The sequence below is a fragment of the Ahaetulla prasina genome, chromosome 2 (genome assembly GCF_028640845.1).
Source record: "Ahaetulla prasina isolate Xishuangbanna chromosome 2, ASM2864084v1, whole genome shotgun sequence".
In the NCBI taxonomy this organism is placed as follows: domain Eukaryota; kingdom Metazoa; phylum Chordata; class Lepidosauria; order Squamata; family Colubridae; genus Ahaetulla; species Ahaetulla prasina.
This window is the reverse complement of record NC_080540.1, coordinates 281,830,248-281,853,409: the sequence shown is the minus strand read 5'-3', so window position 1 is coordinate 281,853,409 and position 23,162 is coordinate 281,830,248. Positions and strand designations below refer to the sequence as shown.

The 23,162-nt window shown below is 40.3% G+C and overlaps 1 protein-coding gene across 7 annotated transcripts in view; it reads right to left on the bottom strand.

Annotated features, from left to right (window-relative positions):
* PDZD2 (PDZ domain containing 2) overlaps positions 1 to 23,162 on the bottom strand; it is a 371,146-nt gene that overhangs the window by 92,218 nt on the left and 255,766 nt on the right. For all 7 annotated transcript variants that reach the window (XM_058170301.1, XM_058170304.1, XM_058170303.1 and 4 more), the window contains 2 exons: positions 4,584 to 4,726; positions 265 to 397 (listed from right to left, as the gene is read on the bottom strand). In XM_058170301.1, the coding sequence (XP_058026284.1) occupies positions 265 to 397; positions 4,584 to 4,726 (276 nt within the window). The remainder of the gene's footprint in view (positions 1 to 264; positions 398 to 4,583; positions 4,727 to 23,162) is intronic.

Sequence of the window (23,162 nt, the reverse complement as noted above, 5' to 3'; positions counted from 1 at the left end):
AACTCCAATTCCCAGTTGATTCTCTCCCTAGTTTTAATAGCCCTTCATAGAAAGAAAAAGTTTTCCAAGTCCAGAACTAATTGACCAAATCCTCTCGTAAGGTAGACTCATAAAGTTGATGTCCATCCAGTCATTCTCTTCTTCTTAGTCAGTTTTGCATTTTCAACTCAAAGCTCAAAGGTGGTGAGAACATTTTATGAAAAGAATCTTGCAATTTTCTATGCTTTCTTCAACATATGAAACCATATAAATAAAATTACTTACCCTGCTTGCCACTACTAGGTACACAAGGCCTTCAGCTGACCGAAGTAAAGCAACAGCATCTTGATGGGACAGACCAACCAAAGACTGGCCATTGATCATTAGAAGCTCATCACCCGCCTTCAGCCTGCCATCTCTAAGCAAACAAAGAACAAAACAGACTTTATACCATCCAAAAAAAAAACCTGCCTCGTGTGCTTAGTTTCTTCAGACTTAAAAGAGGACTTGACAAGCTGGAAAACCCAAGATGATATCAGAGTAACAGTAACAGAGTTGGAAGGGACCTTGGAGGTCATCTAGTCCAACCCCCTGCTCAGGCAGGAGACCTATACTAGGGATTCAAACCGCCAACCTTTCTGATCGACAAACTCAGCGTCTTATCCACTGAGCCAAAATATTCCTTAGTAAATGTTTACCTCCACCCCAAGATTAAGAAATGGACAAATAAGCGGCCATGCTTGATCTGGAAAACCTGACTCCTCCATCCCATCCTCTTCAGAGGGAAATTTCAAGGTGAACATCAGAGGCTGTGTCTGCATTTTGTTAATAATGAATATTCAACTCCATGTTTACTTAACACTTTCCTCTGGAGAGTCTCAGAGTGCTTTATAAACTCGAACAGCATCACTAGTAAGTAGGTCAGCTCTACCACTGAATTTTTACTCATTTGTTCTGGAGTAGTTAACTCTGCATGGACTCATTCTGGTCCTAGCACTCAATCCTTCCCAGCAGTACGTATTGCGATGCTATTCTTAATGGTCAAGTCCCTTTAAGCATTTATTTATTTATTTATTTTAGTCAGTGGAAACGTCCACTCCGTGCTAAGGCGCCTAAGCTTGAGAATTTGATCTAATTTCTCATTTGGGAAAGGAAATCCCACAATTCACTGCCAGAAACTGATGTCTGAAACAAAAGCAAGCAAACAAACAAAAAACTTCTTCCCAAGAGAATTCTTTAAGACAAGAATTCTCACGTATCACTTTTCTTTTAAGAATTTGCCTTTAAGGTTTAGTACTTAAAAGTCAGATTGCACCCCACCCAACATGGATTGTATTTTCAATACTTTGATGCACCTAGTTGGCTAATACCAAGACTCCCCACCCTCCTGGACATGGGCAGTCTACAACTCCACAAAGCTACAACTTTGTAAAATGTCAGCATTTTTTCTTTCTTTCTTTCTTGCATGGTTTTGGGCTTGGAGGCAGAACTACCGGTAGTTAATGACCTTGAAATCTAAGTCAGGTCATATTAAGTTAAGCCTGGAAAAACTCTTCATAGCCGCTCTATAATAAGTATCTACTTTATACCTACTGGTGCTCATACAGATAACACATACAATACTCCCTGGTGATCTATATTCCTTTTCCAGTACTAATGAAAGTTTTATCGCAGGCCAGACAGATTACATGCAGTAAATTGTGCTATAAAAGATTGGCTTGCTTTCTTTTCTTTCTTTCTTTTTTTTAATCTTACAAATTCTTCCATTCTGCAGAAAGAGGCAGAATGCTGATTCCTAATGCTGGGAGTGAGATTGTATTTGCCACAAGACAAATTGAGTTGAAGAAGGAAACACTTAGTCACTGTAGTTGTAGTAGTATTTTGGATTTAGATTTGCAGAAGGTCCTGGCCCAGGTGCATATTGCTGCCTTTCCCAACTTGGCTTGGAACTATGGGAATTATACTCTAAGGCAGGGGTCTGCAACCTGCGGATCTGGAGGCTCTTTCATCCCTCTGCTGAGGCTCCCTATCACTCAAAATATGCGTCACAATCACCAATGTGCACAACACCCGCCTGCATGTCATTTATTGCCTGTGCGACACCCGCCTGCACATCATTTACGACCCATCTATTTTTTTTTTCGGAGTTCAAAACATTTTTGTTGCATATGCAGAAATAAAAATGTGTTTTCTCCATAGCAGGTCATTGATTTCATAAATGCAACACGCTATTGTTTTTTTTATACATAGCATAAAGGTAAAAAAAATGATCTATGCAGTATTATCTTCATTTTAGAGGTCAAAAGGTTTTTGTGGCTCCTGGTGTTTTCTCTAGGAAATGCTCTTTGAGTGTTTAGATTGCTGACTCCTGGTCTAGGGGTGTGAAATTGGCAGCCCGTGATCCGGATGCGTTGTGTAGGCCACACCCACCCCAGCTCCGCGGAGGGAAAAAAATTGTGATACGTCATGTGACAGCAACACTATGCTGCAAGTTTGACACCTGTAGTCTGGTGCAATGGGAGGATAAGAAATTGGTGAAGGCAGGCTGGCTTAGTCTTTGAAAAACACCAGTGTGATATCCAAGTTGTGCAATCACAACAGAGATTTTTTTTTCTGTGAAATAAGTTGCCTCTGTCCTTCATTCAACTGACAGATCTCCAAAACAGCTTTTCCTTTAATTCCTCTAATCAAAATAATTCTGCTGAGAAATAAAAAGATCCAGTTACCCTGCAGATACCTTGGTTCCATCCATGTTCAAGAATGCATAGATTTAAAAACAAATGTGTACAATTATCTGTGGCAGGTTAAAAAAAATGAATACACATAGTCCCCAACTTACAACCATTCATTTAGTGACCGTTCAAAGTTACAATGGCACTAGAAAAAAAATGAACGTTTTTCACAGTTATGAGCATTACAGCATCCCCATGATCACATGATCAAAGTTTGGACACTTAGCAACTGGCATGTACTTATGACGGTTGCAGTATCTCAGGGCCATGGGATCACCTTTTGTGATCTTCTGACAAGCAAATTCAATGAGAAGCCAAATTCATTTAACAATCATGTTGTTAATCGCAAAACAACTGTACTGATTCACTCAACAATTGTGGTTTTTTAAAAAAAGGTCATAAAATGGGGCAAAATTTACTTAGCGATGTCTCACTTAGCAACGGAAATTTTGGGCTCGGTTGTAGTTGTAAGTCAAGAACTAGTTGTATGTAGCAATTAGCATTGTCCTTCTAACATATTTGAAGTCTTAAACTTTCCAGAAGCAGCCTGTTCAAAACTGTTCAGTTTTCTCTACCTTTATATGTATCACTAGTAAAGCAATCTACGTAGAGGATTCAAGAACCTAAGGGTGGTGGGTGGATGGGGAGAGAAGGATCATTTACCTTGAATCTGCCACAGGCAGGAGGACACCCCATCAAAAGGATTTTATCCCTTAGCAGGTTTTGTTTTGAGAACAAAGCACGTTCATAATTTTACTTCCTTATTTTTCAAGTCTTACATTTAGTATTCTTGCTAAATCTCTAGATACAGAGAACTGTTTCTCTGAGGGTTATAACAACAAGAACAAGCATGCTTTTTTCCCCCTTTCTACCAATAAGCTACTCGGGGTTACTGGGACACCTTAGGAAAAAAATATTTCTGAGAAGAAAAGCTTAGGAAATATTTTTAGCAAGGAGTTCTTGTGGGAATGCAAAAACAAAAACAAATGCAACATGATAAATCCAGAAGATTGAGCAAAGGGGTCCCTTCACCACCAAGCATGCCAAATGTTTCTGGCAACAAGGGGGACAGGACATTCTTGTCAGTAAAATGTAATGGTAATAAAATTATAACAATACATCACTCCTTCCTTCTCAGTCATCCAGGTCATGGTTATCCCAAAGGTGCTTTTTCAGGAAGCAACTGGACTTTCTTATTGTTTGTTTGTTTTCTTTTGAAGATGTTTCGTTTCTCATCTGAGAAGCTTCTTCATCTCTGACTGGATTCATTCCCCATTCCCCACTATCCTGTCAGAGATGAAGAAGCTTCTCGGATGAGAAGCCAAACGTCTTCAAAAGAAAAAAAAACCCAAGAAACTCAAGGTGCCTTCTGAAAAAGCAACTTTGGGACAGTCCCTCCCTCCCCTTCCCTCCTTCCTCCCGCCCTTCCATACAGTTTTCTCAGCAAGATTTTGGAAGTGGCTCGCCATGGCCTTCTTCCTTGGGTTGAGAGAAAATGGCTGGCTTGAGGTCTTCTAACTCGGGGTCTCCAACCTTGGCAACTTTAAGACTTGTGGACTTCAACACCCAGAGATCCTCAGCCAGCAAAGCTGTCAAGGTTGGAGACCCTGTTCTAAGTGGCTTTGATGCCTAAGGCCACACTAAACTCAAAGTCTCCCAGTTTATTTGCTGATTGCTGTTGTTATATGTTGGATTTTAATACTGAAAGTTACTTTGAGAACCAATCCCGGCCAAGAAGCAAGTCTAAATCAAATAATGTACACATGATATCGGGGTTTGTTGTCCTTGAGCTTTTGATCCCCAGGTGTATCTAATTAAAAGCTGGGACAGACAGACAGACTTGCATTAAAAGACCTCCACAACAAGTGCTACCTGTGAGCTGATCCACCTTCTTCCACTCGGGCAATTATGATGGCATGAGGGGAGCGTTTGGATCCACGGCCTCCAGTGATCTGGATTCCCAGCCCGTCGGTTCCCTTCATCATGGTCATCTTCCATATCCGACAGCCTTCTCTCTGGGAGGAGACATTGAAGAGAGCCCCTGGAGTGTTATTGGCAGTAAATTGGTGGGAAATTCTTTTAACTGCATTTATCTATGGAGATTTTCAGTCATCCAGGACATGGCTGACTGAAGGTTGCTTTTTCAAGAGGCAACTAGACTTCCTTTGCTTTTTTTCCTTGAAGGCGTTTCGCTTCTCATCCAAGAAGCGTCTTCAGTTCTGACTGGAATTTTTTCAGTCAGAACTGAAGAAGCATCTTGGATGAGAAGCGAAACGTCTTCAAGGGAAAAAACAAAGGAAGTCCAGTTGCCTCTTGAAAAAGCACTTTTCGGTCTAAGTGAATCTCTTTTCTCCTGGTTGAGAGCTAGCTTTTGCAACAAGAGTAGAATGGAATGGGATGGAATGGGATGGAATGGAATGGAATGGAATGGAATGCAATAGAATGCAATAGAATAGAATAGAATAGAATAGAATAGAATAGAATAGAATAGAATAGAATAGAATAGATTTTTTTAATTGGCCAAGTGTGATTGGACACCCAAGGAATTTGTCTTGGTGCATATGCTCTCAGTGTACATAAAAGAAAAGATACCTTCATCAAGGTACAACACTTATAACTCTTAATGATAGTCATAGGGTACAAATTTAACACTTAATTATACAACACGATGAATAGAATAGAATAGAATAGAATAGAATAGAATAGAATAGAATAGAATAGAATAACAGAGTTGGAAGGGACCTTGGAGGTCTTCTAGTCCAACCCCCTGCTTAGGCAGGACACCCTACACCACTTCAGGCAAATGGTTATCCAACATCTTCTTAAAAACTTCCAGTATTGGAGAATTCACAACTTCTGCAGGAAAGTTGTTCCACTGATTAATTGTTCTAATTGATGGGAAATATCTCCTTAGTTCTAAATTGCCTCTCTCCTTGATGAGTTTCCACCCATTGCTTCTTGTCCTGCCCTCAGGTGATTTGGAGAAGAAAGGTCACAAAGATGCAAGTTTAACTTCCTCCTTGTCAGCCAAGGAAAGCCCCGTTAAAATCAATAAATCTGATGGCATCTGCTCAATGTCACAAAGCAAAAAAACAACAACAACAAAAAATCACAAAACAGCAGCAAATTGTTTTCTCTGAGGGTCTTAACTAATGTTTTAGGTCAAAAGCTGTGTATCCTTGGTTTATATAGCAACCCAGGGAATTCCAAAGAAAGTATTAAGGTATCTGATGTGGGAGCTTCCTGTTGGGTTTGCGAGACCAATAGGATTCAAATGTTTTCCCGCTGGAATTTCCCGCTGGGATTTCCCACCAATGGGATCATACACAACACTTCCCAATTCACGAAGTTAGTATTTGGTTTTTTTCTGTCTGTCTGCTATCTTCATTCAAAAGTGATTGATACTAGCTGGGCCTGGAGCCATAAAGAGACCTAGAGCCATAAAGAGACCTACCACAGTCATAATACAACACAGCTCCGTCCTTGAACAGTAGGTTTTTCTATTGTAAACAACACTCTTTACTCACAAATATACAGGTAGTCCTTGACTTACAACTGAGACTGGCACTCCTGTCAGTAAGTGATGGACTCATTAAGTGAGTCTCTTTTTGCTGTGGTCCTTAAGTGAGCCACATCATCATTAAGCGAATCTGACTTTCCCCATTGACTTTTTTTGTCAAAAGCCTGCTAGGAAGTCACAAAAAGTGATCACGTGACTCCAGGACACCGCAACCATAGTAAAGACTTGCCAGGTGCCAAAATTCCCAATTTTTGATTATGTGACCACAGGGACACTGTAATTGAAATAGGACAACTCGACCTGCCTCAGTCAACTCGCAGCAGGACAAATTGCCATGGCCAACTAATCGCTGGACAATCCAAGGCAGAATAACTCAAGAGAGGGGCAAGCAGAAATGCCCTTCACAGAGTCTAATTTGAGAAGATTAAATTAGGTGTCACTAATTAGCAAGATACTTTAAGACACCACTGCAATTCATCTCTCTCCCCCACTCTCTCTCCCTCTCCCTCCCTCCCTCTCTCTCCCTTTCTCTCCCTCCCTCCCTCTCTCTCCCTCTCCTTCCCCCCTCTCCCCCTCCCTCCCTCTCTCTCTCTCCCTTTCTCTCCCTCCCTCTCTCCCTCTCCCTTTCCTTCCCCCCTCTTCCCCCTCCCTCCTTCTCTCTCTCTCTGTCTCTCCCTCACTCTCTCTCCCTCCCTCCCTCCCTCACTCTCTCTTCCTCTCTCTCTCTCCTGTATTGAATTGTCCAATTAGCTGGGGCGACTCGGATGGGACAAGGTATAAGTGCTAGGACCAGTTGTATGTCACATTTTTCAGCATTGTCATAACTTTGAATAGTTATTAAACAAACCGCTGTAGGTCATGGACTACCTGTATAACAATGGCATGAAAGGTTTTTCCTAATGGCTCAACTAAGGAAGAAAACAATCCACAAAGATGCAGTCGTGCATACATTTTTTTAAAAAAAACCCTCTCTCCACCAACCCACACCTGAGAGATTTACTACAAAAATATGTGCGCAGACTTTCCAAACGGAATTCAGCAGGAAACACGCATTACATCCGGAATGTTCTAAAGCAGGGGTCTCCAACCTTGGTCCCTTTAAGACTTGTGGACTTCCACTCCCATGACCTACAGCGGTTTGTTTAATAAGCTTTGCTGGCTGAGGGACTCTGGGAGTGGAAGTCCACAAGTCTTAAAGGGACCAAGGTTGGAGACCCCTGTTCTAAAGTGATCCACTTTAGGCCTTAGAAATCCCCACATATTCCTGGCTCTGAGCCCAGCATGCGCTGGTGAAAAGAAGAACACCTTGATTCCTGATTTCGTTTTTCTTGGCATTTCCTTTCGCACTGAAAAAGAGACTACAGTATGCTTGGAATGCTTGAAAGAGGGTGGGTTATTGGTGGGAAGAGAGGCAGAGGGTTTTTCCACATCTGGCAGAGGGTTTTTCTCAGTAACAGCACAACAGTTGCTTCATAACTTCCTTGTTAGCAATGTTTTGCCAGCAACGGGCCCCAAAGACTTAGCCTAATATTGTTTTAGGAGGAAGAGCGATACGTTTGCGGTAATTGAACAGATCAGTTTGCAGATGATAAAGATGTCATTCCAGAGCTAGAAAGCCTTTTCTTCCCCTTTTTTAAAGGTTTTCCACTATTCAGGGCAAATTAATCAAAATGCTGACGCTTATTATATTGCATTCCAGCTCCTTTTTATCCGCTCCCACTGATATTCATACACTCTACTGAACCAAACAGACGTAACAGAATTACAGTACTATTAATGATAAGTGTCATTTATCACACGCCACGCTGTTTCTATATTACATCTGCTTCATAGAACCCATTATTATGTAAATCAAGAAACTGGCACGGATGGAAGGGAATATTTGGAACTCAGGGTTGAGTTGTAGAGTCCTTGGTGCTCCCTGAGGTTGGCTGTTTTCTTGCAGACATTTCGTTACCAAACTACGTCACATCATCAGTGCTAGAGGAGAGCAGGGTTTGTTAGGCTGTTGTTTACTGTTAGCTAATTTGGCTTTTGTAGTGAAATAAAGCTATTTCTTCCCATGGCATTCCACTTCTTCACTGGGTGGAAAAGAAGATAGAGAACTAGAGACTATGAAGAAGCTATCCTTTTTATCCTTTCCAGTTCGGTAGGAAGTTAAAACCCACCCCTCGCCTAGAAAAATGAAAATTTTAGTAAATATTAAAAGGGCAGAATGTTTCCCCTAAAAGGGAGGCAGAAACTCAGCCCCCACACCTTTGTCAATGGGCCATTAAGGTCTGAGCCAGTCTATTCTACATAACAAAGATCTACCGCCTTCAAGCAGAGCCATAGTGGGAATTGCCCAAAGCCTTTTCATTATATCATCACCCAGCAAGAGTCAACCAAGCTTGAGACTCAAGACAACCTACAGAGTTGCCCCTGCATGGTCCCATGGGAGTCTGACAACTAATCAGAATACAAGCTCAAATTCAAAAGCCCAGAGAGGGTATGAAACTCAGGCACTCTCAGCATCGCTTCCCCCTTTTTTTTGCTTCACCCAAGATCTTCAAGGCATGTGATCCAGTGGTGGGATTCACCTGGTTCTGTCCGGTTAGGGAGAACTGGTAGTGGTGACTGTGCGAGGCTCCGCCCACCCTCCCGGACGTAATGCGCAAGCAAAGAGCATGCACGGAAGGCCATGAGCATGCGCAGAGGTGGCGAGTGCAAGCGAAGCACATTACGTCCCATCCGCTCACATTTGCAAACCGATAGAGAAGGTGTTGTGATCCAGGCCCAAGTAGGTAGTAATAAACTTAGTCCGTGGAAAAACAAACTTTATTCGAACAGCTGGGAATTACTTCATTCCCAGCATCATTCAACTCAAAGTAAAACAAATGCCTCCCAACACAAATTCCTCAGTTATCTCACAAACCTTAGTCCAATTAGGCAAACTGCCAAAGGCCCTTCCTGGCAAACGTCCAGAAGCCACAAAAACGAAGACGTATACGAAGCAGAAGCAGAAGCAGAAGATGCAGCTACAACGCTGTTTTCTGGCAAAGCTGAAATGCCGGTGCTGGTCTGTTTTAAGCCTTATGGGAGGGGCCAATCATCTCTTGGCCCTACTCTCTGCTTGAGTTGCTCTTGCCTTCTGGCAGCTCTTCTCATACGTGCATTAGGAACAGGCTCCTTCTGTTCCTCTGCCTCACTACTATCAGTCTCTGGAGGCTCTGGAGTCCGCACCTCACTTCCCAATGGCCCTGGCCTCACCTCAGCCTCATCACTGTCCGACTCCGTTGCCAGCTCCGTAGGCTGCTGACGGACCACAACAGAAGGTAAGTGAATCCCACCTCTGATGTGGTCCTCTCCACCATTAAACCAGGTTTTCAAGCAGTCTCCATGTTTCCAGTGTCTTTCTCCCCACTTGGAATTGAACCCAGATGGACATTTCTTCCAACAGTTCAACAAAAAGTTTGAAAGAAATTATACAAAGGAGAGCTCAGAAGTCTATTTGTCCCATGGCACAGGGTGTCGAACTCATGGCATGTGGGCCGGATGCATCACGCGCTGGCTGCGCCCACCCCCGGTTTAGCGAAGGCGGGGGGGAAGATGTAATAGCCAAGTGACGACGTGTCATCGCGAGTTTGACACCCCTGCCATGGCAGGATAATTCTTGCCAAACTGAACAGAGCAGGATCAAAGGTGATACAGTAAGAGAAATTGGGAAAAGTTGGGGAGTTGGAGAGAGGCTGTAAAGAAAACCCAGATTTCTTGATGATCTGCGGCAGAGCTAGGATAAGGATGGTAACTCCGTCCTATTGTTCCTTGATCACTCATTGGTTTTCAAGACCATCAACCAAGGTATCCTTTTAAACGGCTTTTGGTGGCAGGGGGAAGGAGGCACTGTTTTATAGGTTCTCTCCTTCCTCTGCCTGGTTTCTTTCTTTCTTTCTTTTAATCAATTTTTATTGATTTCCCCCCCCTCACCCGCCCCCACATGTTTTATGAAGAGAGTATTGGCTATATCATATCTTATACCACTTATCATATTCAAATACATTTTACTTAGTTACAATTGCTGCCAAAATGTTCTTTTTCCACATTTTTAACCATATCTTAATATTTCTATGCTTGTTTATATAAACCACATCTTCTTTCGCCCTCAGGTTCTAATTTCTCCATTTTTACTGATATATATTCTCTTTTATTATTTTTTTAGATTATTCAGTTTTTATCCTGATATGTTCAAACATGGGTTGCCTTTCTTCCATTTCATCTTTTTTGTTTTACAGCAGTCTTTCTTCTCTTTCTCTTTCTTCTCCCTCCCTTCTTTTATCCTTCCTACTTTCTTCCCTCCTCTCCTACTCCTTCTCTACTTCCCCTTCCTTTCTCCCCCTCCTCTTTTCTTCTTTTCTATCTAACCTTCTCTCCTACTCTTATTTCCCCTCCCTTTCTTCCTCCCCTCTTCCCTTTCTTCTTTTCTATCTAACCTTCTCTCCTACTCTTATTTCCCCTCCCTTTCTTCCTCCCCTCTTCCCTTTCTTCTCTTTCTCTCTCTCCTCTCCCTTTCTTCCATCTCTCTACTCCTTCTTGTCTCTCTCTATTGCTGTATTCATTTTCAATTCAATATTTTTCACTATGGTGTCCAGACAACCCCGGTTTTTTCTCCATTTATTGAATGTGTTTCTCAGAATTCCCCTCATATTAATTATTAACAATGTATTTCAACTTGTTCCATTTTTAACCTTACAAACTTTTAGTTAGTTCAACCTTCCACCTCTGGCTGGTTTCAACTGAAGTTCACAGACATGGGGTGAGTTCACCCATGGCTCCTTTTTTGTGGAGGGCTACAGAATTCGCCCCTCTCTCCCTGTCTATGTGCAACTTACCACCATTCATTTAAAAGCCATTCAAAAATCTGTAGCTTCTTTGAACAAATAGGCAAATTTATCACTTTCCTGCTTTCAGAAGTATGGGGAATTGTTACTATCAGGGAACAAGCCAGGATATGAAGCCATATTGTTCTGTCCCCCTTCGCCTCTGTCGGAGCGATGGCTTAATTAGCCGGCACTATCAGCTCTGGCAGCAAAATAGCAAGCGTCTGCCAACTGTCTCTGTTATCTCCCTCAACGCCAATAAGTCACCCAGGAACAAACTTCAGCTCTTAGTTAAGCAGTTAATTTGCCTGCTACAAAGAGGCACAGCAGCTCTTGCTGCCTTTATATCCTGTGGGGTGTGGCTCCATGACTCAGCACTTCCTAGGCCTGCCCCACCCCTGCTTCTGTTGTTCCCGCCTCTCCTGCCTACGAAACCTAGGGTCCAGCCAGGCCTGATTGCCATCAGCTGGGTCTGAAGGCGTGGCCTGGGGGGGAAAGAGTCAGGGGACAGAGGCCTCGTTATCTCTTCCACCTGGCCTGCCTCTGGCTCCTGGAGCTGAGCCAGGGAAACCGGTGCTCCAGAGATAAGTCCTGCCAGCTCTTCCCTCTCACTTTCCAAGTCACTTTCTGCCAGGAGGCTGGGCTGGGGGGGCGGGGGCACAGACACAACATGCATAGACTGAGCTTCGCATAATATCCTGGTTTATTCTAAGTGATTGCTGCAACTCCACAGAGGCGGTACTGAACTATCTGAATCAATAGCCCCCACTCAGTCTAGGGCAAATGCTTAACTTTGGATGGATGCCCCCCACTTGTTTCTGAACTTCCCTTCTGTTTGCATCACTTAAAGAGATCTAGATGAAATTTGCATTTAAAAGAGGCATAAATGTCTCTATGCATATGCTACAAAGACAATTAGGCTGGAGCTGGAATGTAATTTTCTGTCTCATTATGTGTGAAAAATGGGTTATCTATCTTATACAACAGGCCCCAAATGAGAATAGCATTTTAGAAAAAAAAAATCATGTTGCTTCTAGGAGTTATCTGCCTGCGTCAGGAAAGCCTTGGCTATGAAAAAGATGCATTTATATTGGGAGCAATCTATATCTTGAACTGCAAGTCTAAACTGCAGTTGCAAAACTGCAACTTTTGAGAGACAGATCAAGATTGTGCCCCCCCCCCCGCAAAAAAAAAACCTGGGTTGTACCCTCGATCGGACAGGATGCTTAAATTCTTTGCTTTTCGTACATACTCCAGCTTCATCATTAATGAATCAAAAAGGAAGATTGTTTGCTCATTTCCACAAGCAAAAACAGAGCTTATGTTGTTATTTGCAATTCAATAAGGTCCAAAAAACAAACAAACCACCTCTACAGAAGCAATGGGAATTGATCTGAAGAAATCCTTGGCAACATAAAATTGGCAGTGTGTAAAGTTTATTCATTTGGACAGCCTTCATTAAGCTTCCCCCCATTGCCCCCCTTATTTTTTATATTTTGTAAGACAAGTCTGAACAGTATTTAAATTGTAAAGATGGCATATTTTGAATGAATGAATAAAACAAACAAACAAATAAGTAAGTAAGTAAGTAAGTAAGTAAGTAAGTAAGTAAGTAAGTAAGTAAATAAGAGTTTTTGATGAAAGTGCAGAGATGCCCAATTTACATAAATTGTGCCTTATCTATGGAGCTTTGGGTAGGAGCTCTGCATTAACTCTAGCAAATTTTAACTATGATTTATGAAAGTGAGTTGCTGCAACAACTCTCACATTATAGAGTGCAGATATAACAATACCGTTCCTGTCCTACTGTTGCTTCATGCTTATGCTTAGGTATGGTGTTATGACAAATAAATAAATAAATAAATAAAATAAAATAAATAAACTATGGTTAACCGAAACAGAAATGAAAGCTTTCAATTTCTTCTTCTGGCAGAAGGTAGTGGAACTGTTTGGGGAAAATTAAGCTGATCGCCATCCTGACCATACATGTTTTCTTTTGGAAGGATAAATTCAGCAAAGACCGGTCATGAAGCTGGTTAGACCAGGGTCTCTTCCTGCCCTCCTACGCTGGACAACTGACAACTGACAATAACTATCTGGCAAGGAGAACCTCAAGAAGAATGAGTGCCAGTTTTAGGTTTGGTTAGTCTAAAAAAAAAGAAGAATTAGGGGTGACATGATAGCAGTATTCCACTTTTGAGGGGCTGCCACAAAGAAGGAGGAATCAAGCTATTCTCCAAAGCTCCGGAGGGCAAGACAAGAAACAATAGTTGGAAACTAATCAAAGAGAGAAGCAATCTGGAATTCAGGAGAAACTTCCTAACAGTGAGGACAATTAACCAATGGAACACCTTGTCTCCAGAAATCGCGGATGTTCCATCACTGGAGGTTTTTAAGAAGAGACTGGACCAGTGATGGCTAACCATTTCCGGACCGAGTGCCCAAAGTGCTCACACAAATGAGCGCATGCAGGGCCCCCCCACGTGCCCTGCCCCCCCCCACATGCACACACAGCCCCCTCAAAATGCCCCGCCCCCACATATGCACACACGCCCATGCACCACCTGCCCCCCGCCCTCCCCTGCGAATGTGCGGCAGAGAACCGAAGACCAGCTGGCTGGTGGGAGGCAGGCATGCATGCACAGTGGAGCTGAACTGGGGCAACGGCTAGCGTGCCCACAGAGAGGGTGCTGCGTGCCATAAGTTTGTCATCATGGGACTAGACAGTCACCTGTCTGAAAAGGTATAGGGTCTCCTGCCTAAGCAGGGGGTTGGACTAGAAGACCTCCAAGGTCCCTTCCAACTCTGCTATTCTATTCTATTCTATTCTATTCTGTTCTATTCTATTCTATTCTATTCTATTCTATTCTATTCTATTCATCAGCAACCTTCTTGCCAAATATGATTCTCCTCGTCCGGTCCAAACTTTGCAAGAGGACCTGATGAAGATTTCACTCAGGATAAATAGCTGGTCTTTTCAGAAAACTCTCATCTGGAGATACAGTTGTCTTCTGATCCTCTTTGCATTTCACAAGGCATTAAAGACCATATTGGTCATTAATGCCTTTATGTTGTGATGATTACAAGCAACTACTCCTGTAATCTTTTTCGTTATTTTATTTGTGCAGCACCTGACTTTATGTTCCTTGCTTTGATGTACACTACTTAGAATTGGTTATGATTACAGCAGTTTAAAATATTATAAATTAATTATATAAATCAATACAGTGGGAAAGAAACGGCTGAAGAATAGCGCTACCTCTTGACCTCGTTAACTCTTTACACAGAGACTGGATTGGCATACTGTGTAAATATCATGTGTTTCTTGTAACTTGGTTTTTGTGTTAATCCAGCACTTGTGGTTACTAACACTGTTGTTTCATGTAATAATCTGTTGCATGAAGCCAATTATAACTTGTTACGCAAATCTTGGTTTAGTGAGAAATGTAATCCCAATCAATGATGGATCAATTGCAACCGCTATAAATTACACTCTGTTTCATTTGGACTCTGTATATTGTGTAAACCCAATTATAAGGAGCTTATAAATGAAGTTTTTATGGCTTAGTGTATACTTAGCCAAGTGTAGTTTATTCAGGAAAGCACAATTAAATAAACCATGGCTTAGAATACTATACGAATCCAGTCAGACTGCTAGAATATTCAGCCCAATTTATCTGCTGACAAGCTTGTTGCCAAGATCTCTCCAAAGCAGATAGCTTACAAACATGCTACGGAGATGAGATTTTCCCTCTGCTGAAGCAGATACAGCCTCGTAAACAACGTGGAAAGGAGTCAAATTTGATTCCCTTTGCAGAGGAAAAGCAAAATATAAGTAATCTTTGGCTTACAACGACAGTTGGGACCAGTATTGCCATCACAACGTCATGTAACCACGTTGCTTAGCAACGACAATTCTATAAACCCCCAGTTCTCATCATTAAGCAAGGACTGCACACGTTGTTAAGTGAGGACCTGATAGGACCGCTGTTTCCAACCTTCCCTGTGGGTTTCCCTATTGACTTTGCTTGTAGGAACCTGACAGAAATCACAATTTGGGGACTGTGGGGATATTGTGTGCATAAGAGCACAAATGTGCGTCTACCGTTCCTGTCCTATTGTTTCTTCCCCTATATATATATATGCTTATACTACCTTGCTTCTCCTCATATATATGTTTATATATTATATAATCTTTTGTGTTATGCTTGTTATGCTTGTGTATATTGTTATGACAAAATTAAATAAATGAATAAAATAAAAATAAATATTGCCATGGCTGGAATTATGAGGCCCCATCATAAGTACCATTTTTTTCAGCACCGAGGTAACAAAGAATTTCGAACTTTGCTGAACGAATGTTCGTAACCCGATAAGTTCCTGTATTATTTCTCCGTTATAAAACAACCTAAAAAGATTGCTAAAAAGATATTTTTTTAATTTATCATTTATTTACATCCCATCTTTATTTTTTATAAATAACTCAATGCGCCAAACGTATCAAACACACCTTCCACTTATTATATACCTTGTATTCAAGTTGCGAGTTAAGATAATGCAATATTTGATTTAGTGTGAATTGTAAATTGATACCAGATAAAGTTTAATTGACTCAAAATGCAGTTAATGAGATGTACCCAGTTGTGGTTGGGATTTCAGATGCTGCTAGTCTTCATGTGTGGAAAATGGAAGGAAAAAAATCAGAGGAAAACAATAAAAATTTTTAGATGTTCATTATAACATTAGAGAAAAAATTTGATACAACTGAACAACATGAATGTGGTCATAGCAACACTAAATTAGGCAAGATGCTGAAATAACTTGAATTTACAGTAGGATTTTTTTCATTTTTATTTTGCTTCGCCCTCTGACTTTATTAACCAAAAATTTAAACTATAACTACATTCTTTTTCTCCTTAACTGTAATGTTTCATTAATATAGATATAAAAATTATGTTTAAAATTTTTTATTGCCTATTTCCATCAAGCTGGAACCAACTACTCTATTTTCCATAGAAATGTTACTTCAGGTGTTTTGAATTCAAATATTGCGGCCATTTCATAGGATTCATTAAGCACACTAATTGAGACCTATCTGTAGTGACCACAGTAGAGCTGAATGTGATTATGATTTTAGCACAAAACTGAGAAGCAGGTATGGAAGGAATCTTATGGCTGCATATAAAACAAGAGCTTAGCTAATTTGTAATATGGGGCACCAAAAAACGATTAGATGATAAATAACTCTGCAACTTCAAATCTGAAGATTTGCCAGAGGCATCTGCAATTATTCTGTGAACGAAAGTATGAATTTAGCCTTTAAGTTCAATCAAACAATCCATTATTCATTCCAGAATATAGGAATAAGGAAATAAACCAATTGTGGCTGTACACAATTTGGGGCAATCATTAAAAGGATCACAACTTTACACCCATGCTCAGATCAATGATTGGTGTTATTGCTTCCCTTCCTTTCTGAAAAAGATATTAAAAGATTTTTAATGCGATGGTATACTTTTCAATATACTTTTACAGAAACCACTCTGAACACCGGGAGGAAAAAATGAAGAGGGCATAAGAATAAAGTTTATTTTTTTATAGTTATTACAATTCCTGCCAAAAACTATAATGAGTTCCAAGTGACTAGTGATTAGAGAAGTATTTGATTAAATTCTTAACTTTAGGGTAATTTCATATCAATAAACAGATGAGTCTGCAGGGGGGAAGAGGTCAAAAAAGTCAGGATAAAAAGAGCGGAGGTTTGATCATATAGTTATGGGCACAATCCTGATTTTCTTACCTCTCCCACCCACAGAGAAAGTTCCTCAATAAATATTACTAGACAATTCGCATGCTCCATTCTTAGAGCATTAGTATTTTAAGCATAGATAGTCCTCGACTTCCAACAGTTCATTTAGTGACTGTTCAAAGTTACAATGGTACTGAAAAAGTGACTTATGACTGTTTTTCATACTTACGACCAGGGGTGAAATTCAGCAGGTTCTGACACGTTCTGGAAAACCGGTAGTGGAAATTTTGAGTAGTTCGGAGAACTGGCAAATACCACCTCTGGCTGCCCCGGAGTGGGGTGGGAATGGAGATTTTGCAATATCCTTCCCCTGCCACGCCCACCAAGCTACACCATGCCCACCAAGCCATGCCCACAGAACCAGTGGAAAAAAAATTTGAATTCCACCACTGCTTATGACCATTGAAGTATGCCCATGGTCACATGATCAAAATTTGGATGCTTGGCAACTGGTTCCTATTTATAACAATCACAGTGTCCCGGGGTCATGTGATCACCTTTTGCGACCTTCTGACAAGCAAAGACAATGGGGAAGCCAGTTTCACTTAACAACCGTGTTGACTTAACAATAGCAGTGATTCGCTTAACAACTGTGGTAAGGAAGCTCATAAAATGGGTCAAAACTCACTTAGCACATGTCTCACTTAGCAACACAGATTTTGAGCTCAATTGTGGTCATGGGTCAAGGACTACCTGTATTCCTATAAAAGTAAAACATGAGTGCAATGATGATATATATGTACTCATTAGAGAATCCAAATGGTTCCAAAATGACTGCATGCAATGGTCATAACTGCGATGGGTCAGTCATGCAACCAACTGCATTTTATATTTATTTATTATTATTTTTATTAATCATATTTATATACCACCCTATCTCCCGAAGGACTCAGGGCGGTTTACAGGCAGTTAAAAAACACATAAACAGATAAATACACTATAAAAACAATTTAAAAACTTATTCTATAAGCCCGTATTTTAAAATATAAAAAATAAAACCCAGTTAAAACCCATAAATTTAAAATCTAGCTGCAATCTTTCTGGTGTCCCAAAGGTGATTTTTCAGGAGGCAACTGGATTTCCTTGTTTTTTTCTTTTGAAGACATTTCACTTCTCATCCAGCTGTGACAGGACAGTGGGGAATGGAAAGAAAAAACAAGAAAGTCCAGTTGCCTCCTGAAAAAGCACCTTTGGGACAACTATGACCTGGATGACGGACAATCTCTACAGAATCTTACTGGTGGCAACAAACACGGCAGTCATAAAGCAGCTGCCATGATCATAAAGCAAACACCATGGTCATTAAGCAACCCCCTGGGCCAGTTTTGCTAAAAACTGAAAGTAAATGAGAGTGAAGGTTCATTCGCCGAGCTTATGGGTTGGTTTCTGAACATTTTGTTACCAAGCCAAGTAACAACTTCAGCGGAGTTTAGGGGAAGTCAGTGTTCTTCTGTTTATAAGGGCTTCAGGTGTGGATATGTTAAATGAGGGTCTTGTGATGGGTCAGCTGTGAGTCCTCAGTGAGTCTCAGTGAGTCTTGTTACATCAGGTTAGGGCAGTGGTGAAAACTGAACTGGTATGCTACCTGTTTGATGGCCACGCATGCATGCCGCATGCCAAGCGTGCAAACGCAGTACACACCAAATGTACACTGTGTGTGCCAGCGCAGTGTGCACCAAACATGCACTGCATGTCCGCATGCACAGTACGCGCCCAAAGGTGGCTAGGGAAGGTAAGTAGAACAGCGAGGCAGGGGATCAGCTGTGCCGCACAATTTAGCTACGATAAATCCCGCAACACAGCAGATCGTTGGAAATATACTGGTTTGGAGGAACCGGTAGCTTTTTTTAAACTACCGGTTCGACTGAATCGGAGCGAACTGGTAGCATTTCACCTTTGGGTTAGGGTCATTGGGAGGTGAACTGTTGGTGGTTTTTCGTGGGTTCGTAACCAGCAGTTACCAACCCACCAGCAGTTCACCTCCCAATGACCCTGGCCTGATGTAATTTCCTTATCACAAGACCCATCACAAGACTCACTGATGACTTACAGCTGACCCATCAAAAGACCCTCACTTGACACACCCACACCTGAAGCCCTTATAAACAGGACACTGATATCCCCTAAACTCCACTGAAGATGTTACCTAGCCTAGTAATGAAACATTAGAAAACTAAGGGGCGTACGTAAGAGCACCAGCGTGCGTACCGTTCCTGTCCTAATGTTCCCTTTAGTTGTATTCATTTTATGTTTTCAATTTATGCTTATATATATTATTTAATATGTATTTGACAAAATAAATAAATAAATAAAAATAAATAAATAAATTCACAAGCTCAGAGAACAAACCTTCCCACCCCCCTCCTCCTACAGATATTGCCACTATTGCATACCAAGAGTAAATGCTAGAATTTAGCAAAAATGTTGTAAAACCGCAGGATACGATTAACGGCCCTAAATGCAGAATTGCAGCCTGGTTGCTGAGCGCCTGAAGTGCAGTCCCATGACTACAGGGGGAGAGGCATAATCATTGAAACTTTGAATCCAGGCTGTAAGTATCCCCCCACAAGAGACTCCTTCTGAACCTGGAACCAATAAGTGACCATTCCTAAGGTGAGGACTACCTGTATGAACTTGATAACATTATCCTAGAACAGTGATGGCTAACCTTTTCTGGACCAAGTGCCTAAAGCGCACCTGAACCCTCAAAATGCAATGCGTGCATGACCCCCATGCATGCCCTCCACCCCGTGCATGTGCGCATGACCCCCACGCACACCCCTACGCATGTGCCCCTGCATATGCCCCCCCATGCATGCACGGCAGAGACCCAATGACGAGCTGGCTGGTGGGAGGCGCACACGCATGCGTGGCAGAGCTGAACTGGGGTGACGGCTCGTGTGCCCAGAGAGGGTGCTGTGTGCTACCTGTAGCACAGGTGCCATAGGTTCCCCATCGTGTTCCTAAAAATTAACATAGTTGTATTGCATGTCATTTGCCCTCTTCCCCCCACATGCAAATGCATAGGGAGGCATGACTATCAATAGCTTCTTACTCAACTGCATTCAGTCGTAAATCTAAACTTTTCTTTTTTGTAGAATGTGCAAGATCAGCTTCTTCAATGTTTGAGCAGGAAGTAATATCAGTCTACGCTTTATCTGCAGTGAATTAATTCTACTGCTGGTAATCTATGGGAAGAAAAGCATTCCTGCAGCTTTCCTCAATGTAGTAAGATAAGCTTTCAAAATTAGGTTGAATGTAATGAGTTGTTGGAGCAGAAAATGACAGGAATAAAGCAAGCCATAATGGGGGAGCCAGAGAAAGCATCCAAGGCCTTTGGAAACAGACCATGCCATAATAAATCTTGGTTACAGGAATATACTGTCATTCTAAATCATGGTTTGGGTTAACCACAGTAGTTTGGTTCACAAATAACAAAGTAGGGTGTATAATTTGTTCCAGGATAAAGATTATATTTGGCCTTTGAGTAGCATCCTGGGACCTATATTCAAAAGAGAGAAAATACTTGGAGCAGGGCCATCCCCTAAACAGGATTTCCATTCATTAAGAGAAACCAGGTTCAAGTGAAAGTTCATCTCAAGAGGAACATTTCCTTTCAAATCAGAAGAATGAAGATTCATTCACAAAGGTAAATTCCCAGGAATCTGGGAGTTAACTTTGCTATTCTATAATTGTAAAATTGAGCACTGGACTCTACTATCCCACCTGTGTAGGCTTAGGGAGAGTAGCAAAACTGCCATTTTACAGTCCAAAGCTAAATTCCAAAAAGTTATTTATAGTCAAAGGAACAAACAGAGGAAAGAGTCAGTGAGCTGGTCTAGAAGTCAAAAGCCAAACCAGTTTGAATCCAGGTTGTAGTTTCAGAAAAAAATGAAGACTAGAGAGCAAAGATCAGTCTCTAGGCCAGTGTGTCTCAAACTTGGCAACTTTAAGACCTGTGGACTTCAACTCCCAGAATTCCCCAGCAAGCCAACATGGCTGGCTGGGGAATTCTGGGAGGTGAAGTCCACAGGTCTTAAAGTTGCTAAGGTTGTTATATGGCAGTTTAATGTCGGGTGGTGGGGGGCACAGAAAGGAAGATGCGGGGATAGGATTAAAAATTTATATTTTAAATGGGAGTTATAAAAATAATGTCATGGAATGTGAAGGGTACAGGGAATCAGATTAAAAGAAGAAGATTGGAGCTTAAGATTAAAAGGGATTTACCAGACATTTTATTTTTACAAGAAACTCATCAGAAATCTGAAGATTCAAATAGAATGTATATAAAAGGTATGCAAATATATGAAAAAGCATTTGGAACTTCAAAAGCTAGAGGAGTTGCAACACTGATATCAGATAGGGTGTACTTTGAAAAACATAAGGTAATTTTGGATGAAGATGGAAGATATGTAATAAATGTTGGAAATCTTAATGAGGAAAAAGTGACACTTGTTAATTTATATTTACCGAATGAAAACAAAGAGAATTTCTTGAAAAATAACAAAATTTTGGAGAATGAAAGTGTAGGAAAGTAATTGTGGCTGGGGATTTTAATTTAATCAGAGATAAAATAGACAGTACTAATCCCACCCGCTGTGGGGGAGCAAATAAAATGGGGATTTTAAATATGTGGATGCTTCAAACGGCGTGGTTGATGTGTGGAGAGAGGTTAAAGGAATTGAGAGAGTATACACTTTTTTCTAAGATATATAATACATATTCTAGAATTGATTATATTTTTCTTTCTAAAGATTTGTTGAATAATGTGGATAAGGTAGATGTGGGAATTTTTAAAGATTCTGATCATGCAGAAGTTATGGTGGACTTAGATTTTAATTTTGAGAAAAAGAAGCTATTGGAGATATGACGAGAAATTGTATAAAATGAAAAGGATAAAAATGGATACTTAAAAATTGGAGGAAAGTTGGAGATTAAATGATAACGGGAGGTTAAATTTGAAATTGTTTGGGATGCGATGAAAGCGGTGTTTAGAGGAGAGTATTAAATTATCAAGTAGGAAATATAAAAATTATAAAATTAAAATGGAAAGAGATAAAAATCAGATTAAAGAATTGGAAAATCAATTTTGCTTACTAAAGAAAAAAAATTCTTCAGGAGCTTAATATGTTAAGAAATAAAATGATAGAAGAAGATACAGAGTTAGTAAAAGAAATTTGAGATTTTTAAATAGGAATTTTTTTGAATTTAGTAATAGAAATTCTAAATTATTGGCAAAGATGGCGAAAGATAAAAGAGAGAAGAGAGAAATTGGAGTTTTGATAGATGATAGAGGTATAAGATGTTATAAAAAATTAGAGAAATGTGAAGTGGTTAGAAACTTTTTTCAGAATCTATATTCAAAGAAACCAATTAATCGGGGAAAATTGCAGAGTTATTTAGAAAAGTATGTGGTGAAAATTGATCAAACATATAAGGAATTGATGGAAGAAGATATAACACAAGATGAGATTAATGGAATAATACAAAATTAAAATTAGGAAAGCTCCAGGTGAGGATGGATTACCTGTTGAGTTTTATAAAGAATTTAAAGAATTAATAATACCAAGACTGCAAAAATTATTCAATGGAATATTACATGGTGGGGAAGTACCTTCGTCATGGAATAGAACGGTGATATCCCTAATTCCTAAACCAGATAAAGATTTAGAAAGGATTGAGTCCTATCGGCCCATTTCTTTAATTAATCAGGATGCAAAGATATTTACTGCTATTATAAGTAATAGATTAAATAGATTTATAGATAGATATATAAGTTATAATCAAGTAGGCTTTGTGAAGGGTAGATACATGAGTGATATTGTTAGAAGAGTATTAAATATTATAGATGTAGCTGAATATAATGGTGATAAAATTGGTATAGTATCATTGGATATTTTAAAGCTTTTGATTCTGTACAATGGGAAACAATTAAAGTAATTGTGGAGGCTTTAGGCTTTGGTAATAAGTTTATACATGTTATTTCAAAATTGTACCAAAAGAGCAGTGCAAGAGTGAAGGTGAATGGAATATTAACTGAAGAGATAAAATTAGAAGCTGGTACGAGACAAGGATGTCGCCTGTCCCCAACATTATTTTTATTGGCTATGGAAATATTGACAAAATGATAGAAAAGATGAAGAATTAGAAGGATATAAGGGTATAAGATAAATTTGTATGCGGATGATACTTTAATTATTTTGAAAATGTAGAGAAAGATTTGAAAAGATATATAAGCATTTGATAGAATTTGAAGAAATGACAGG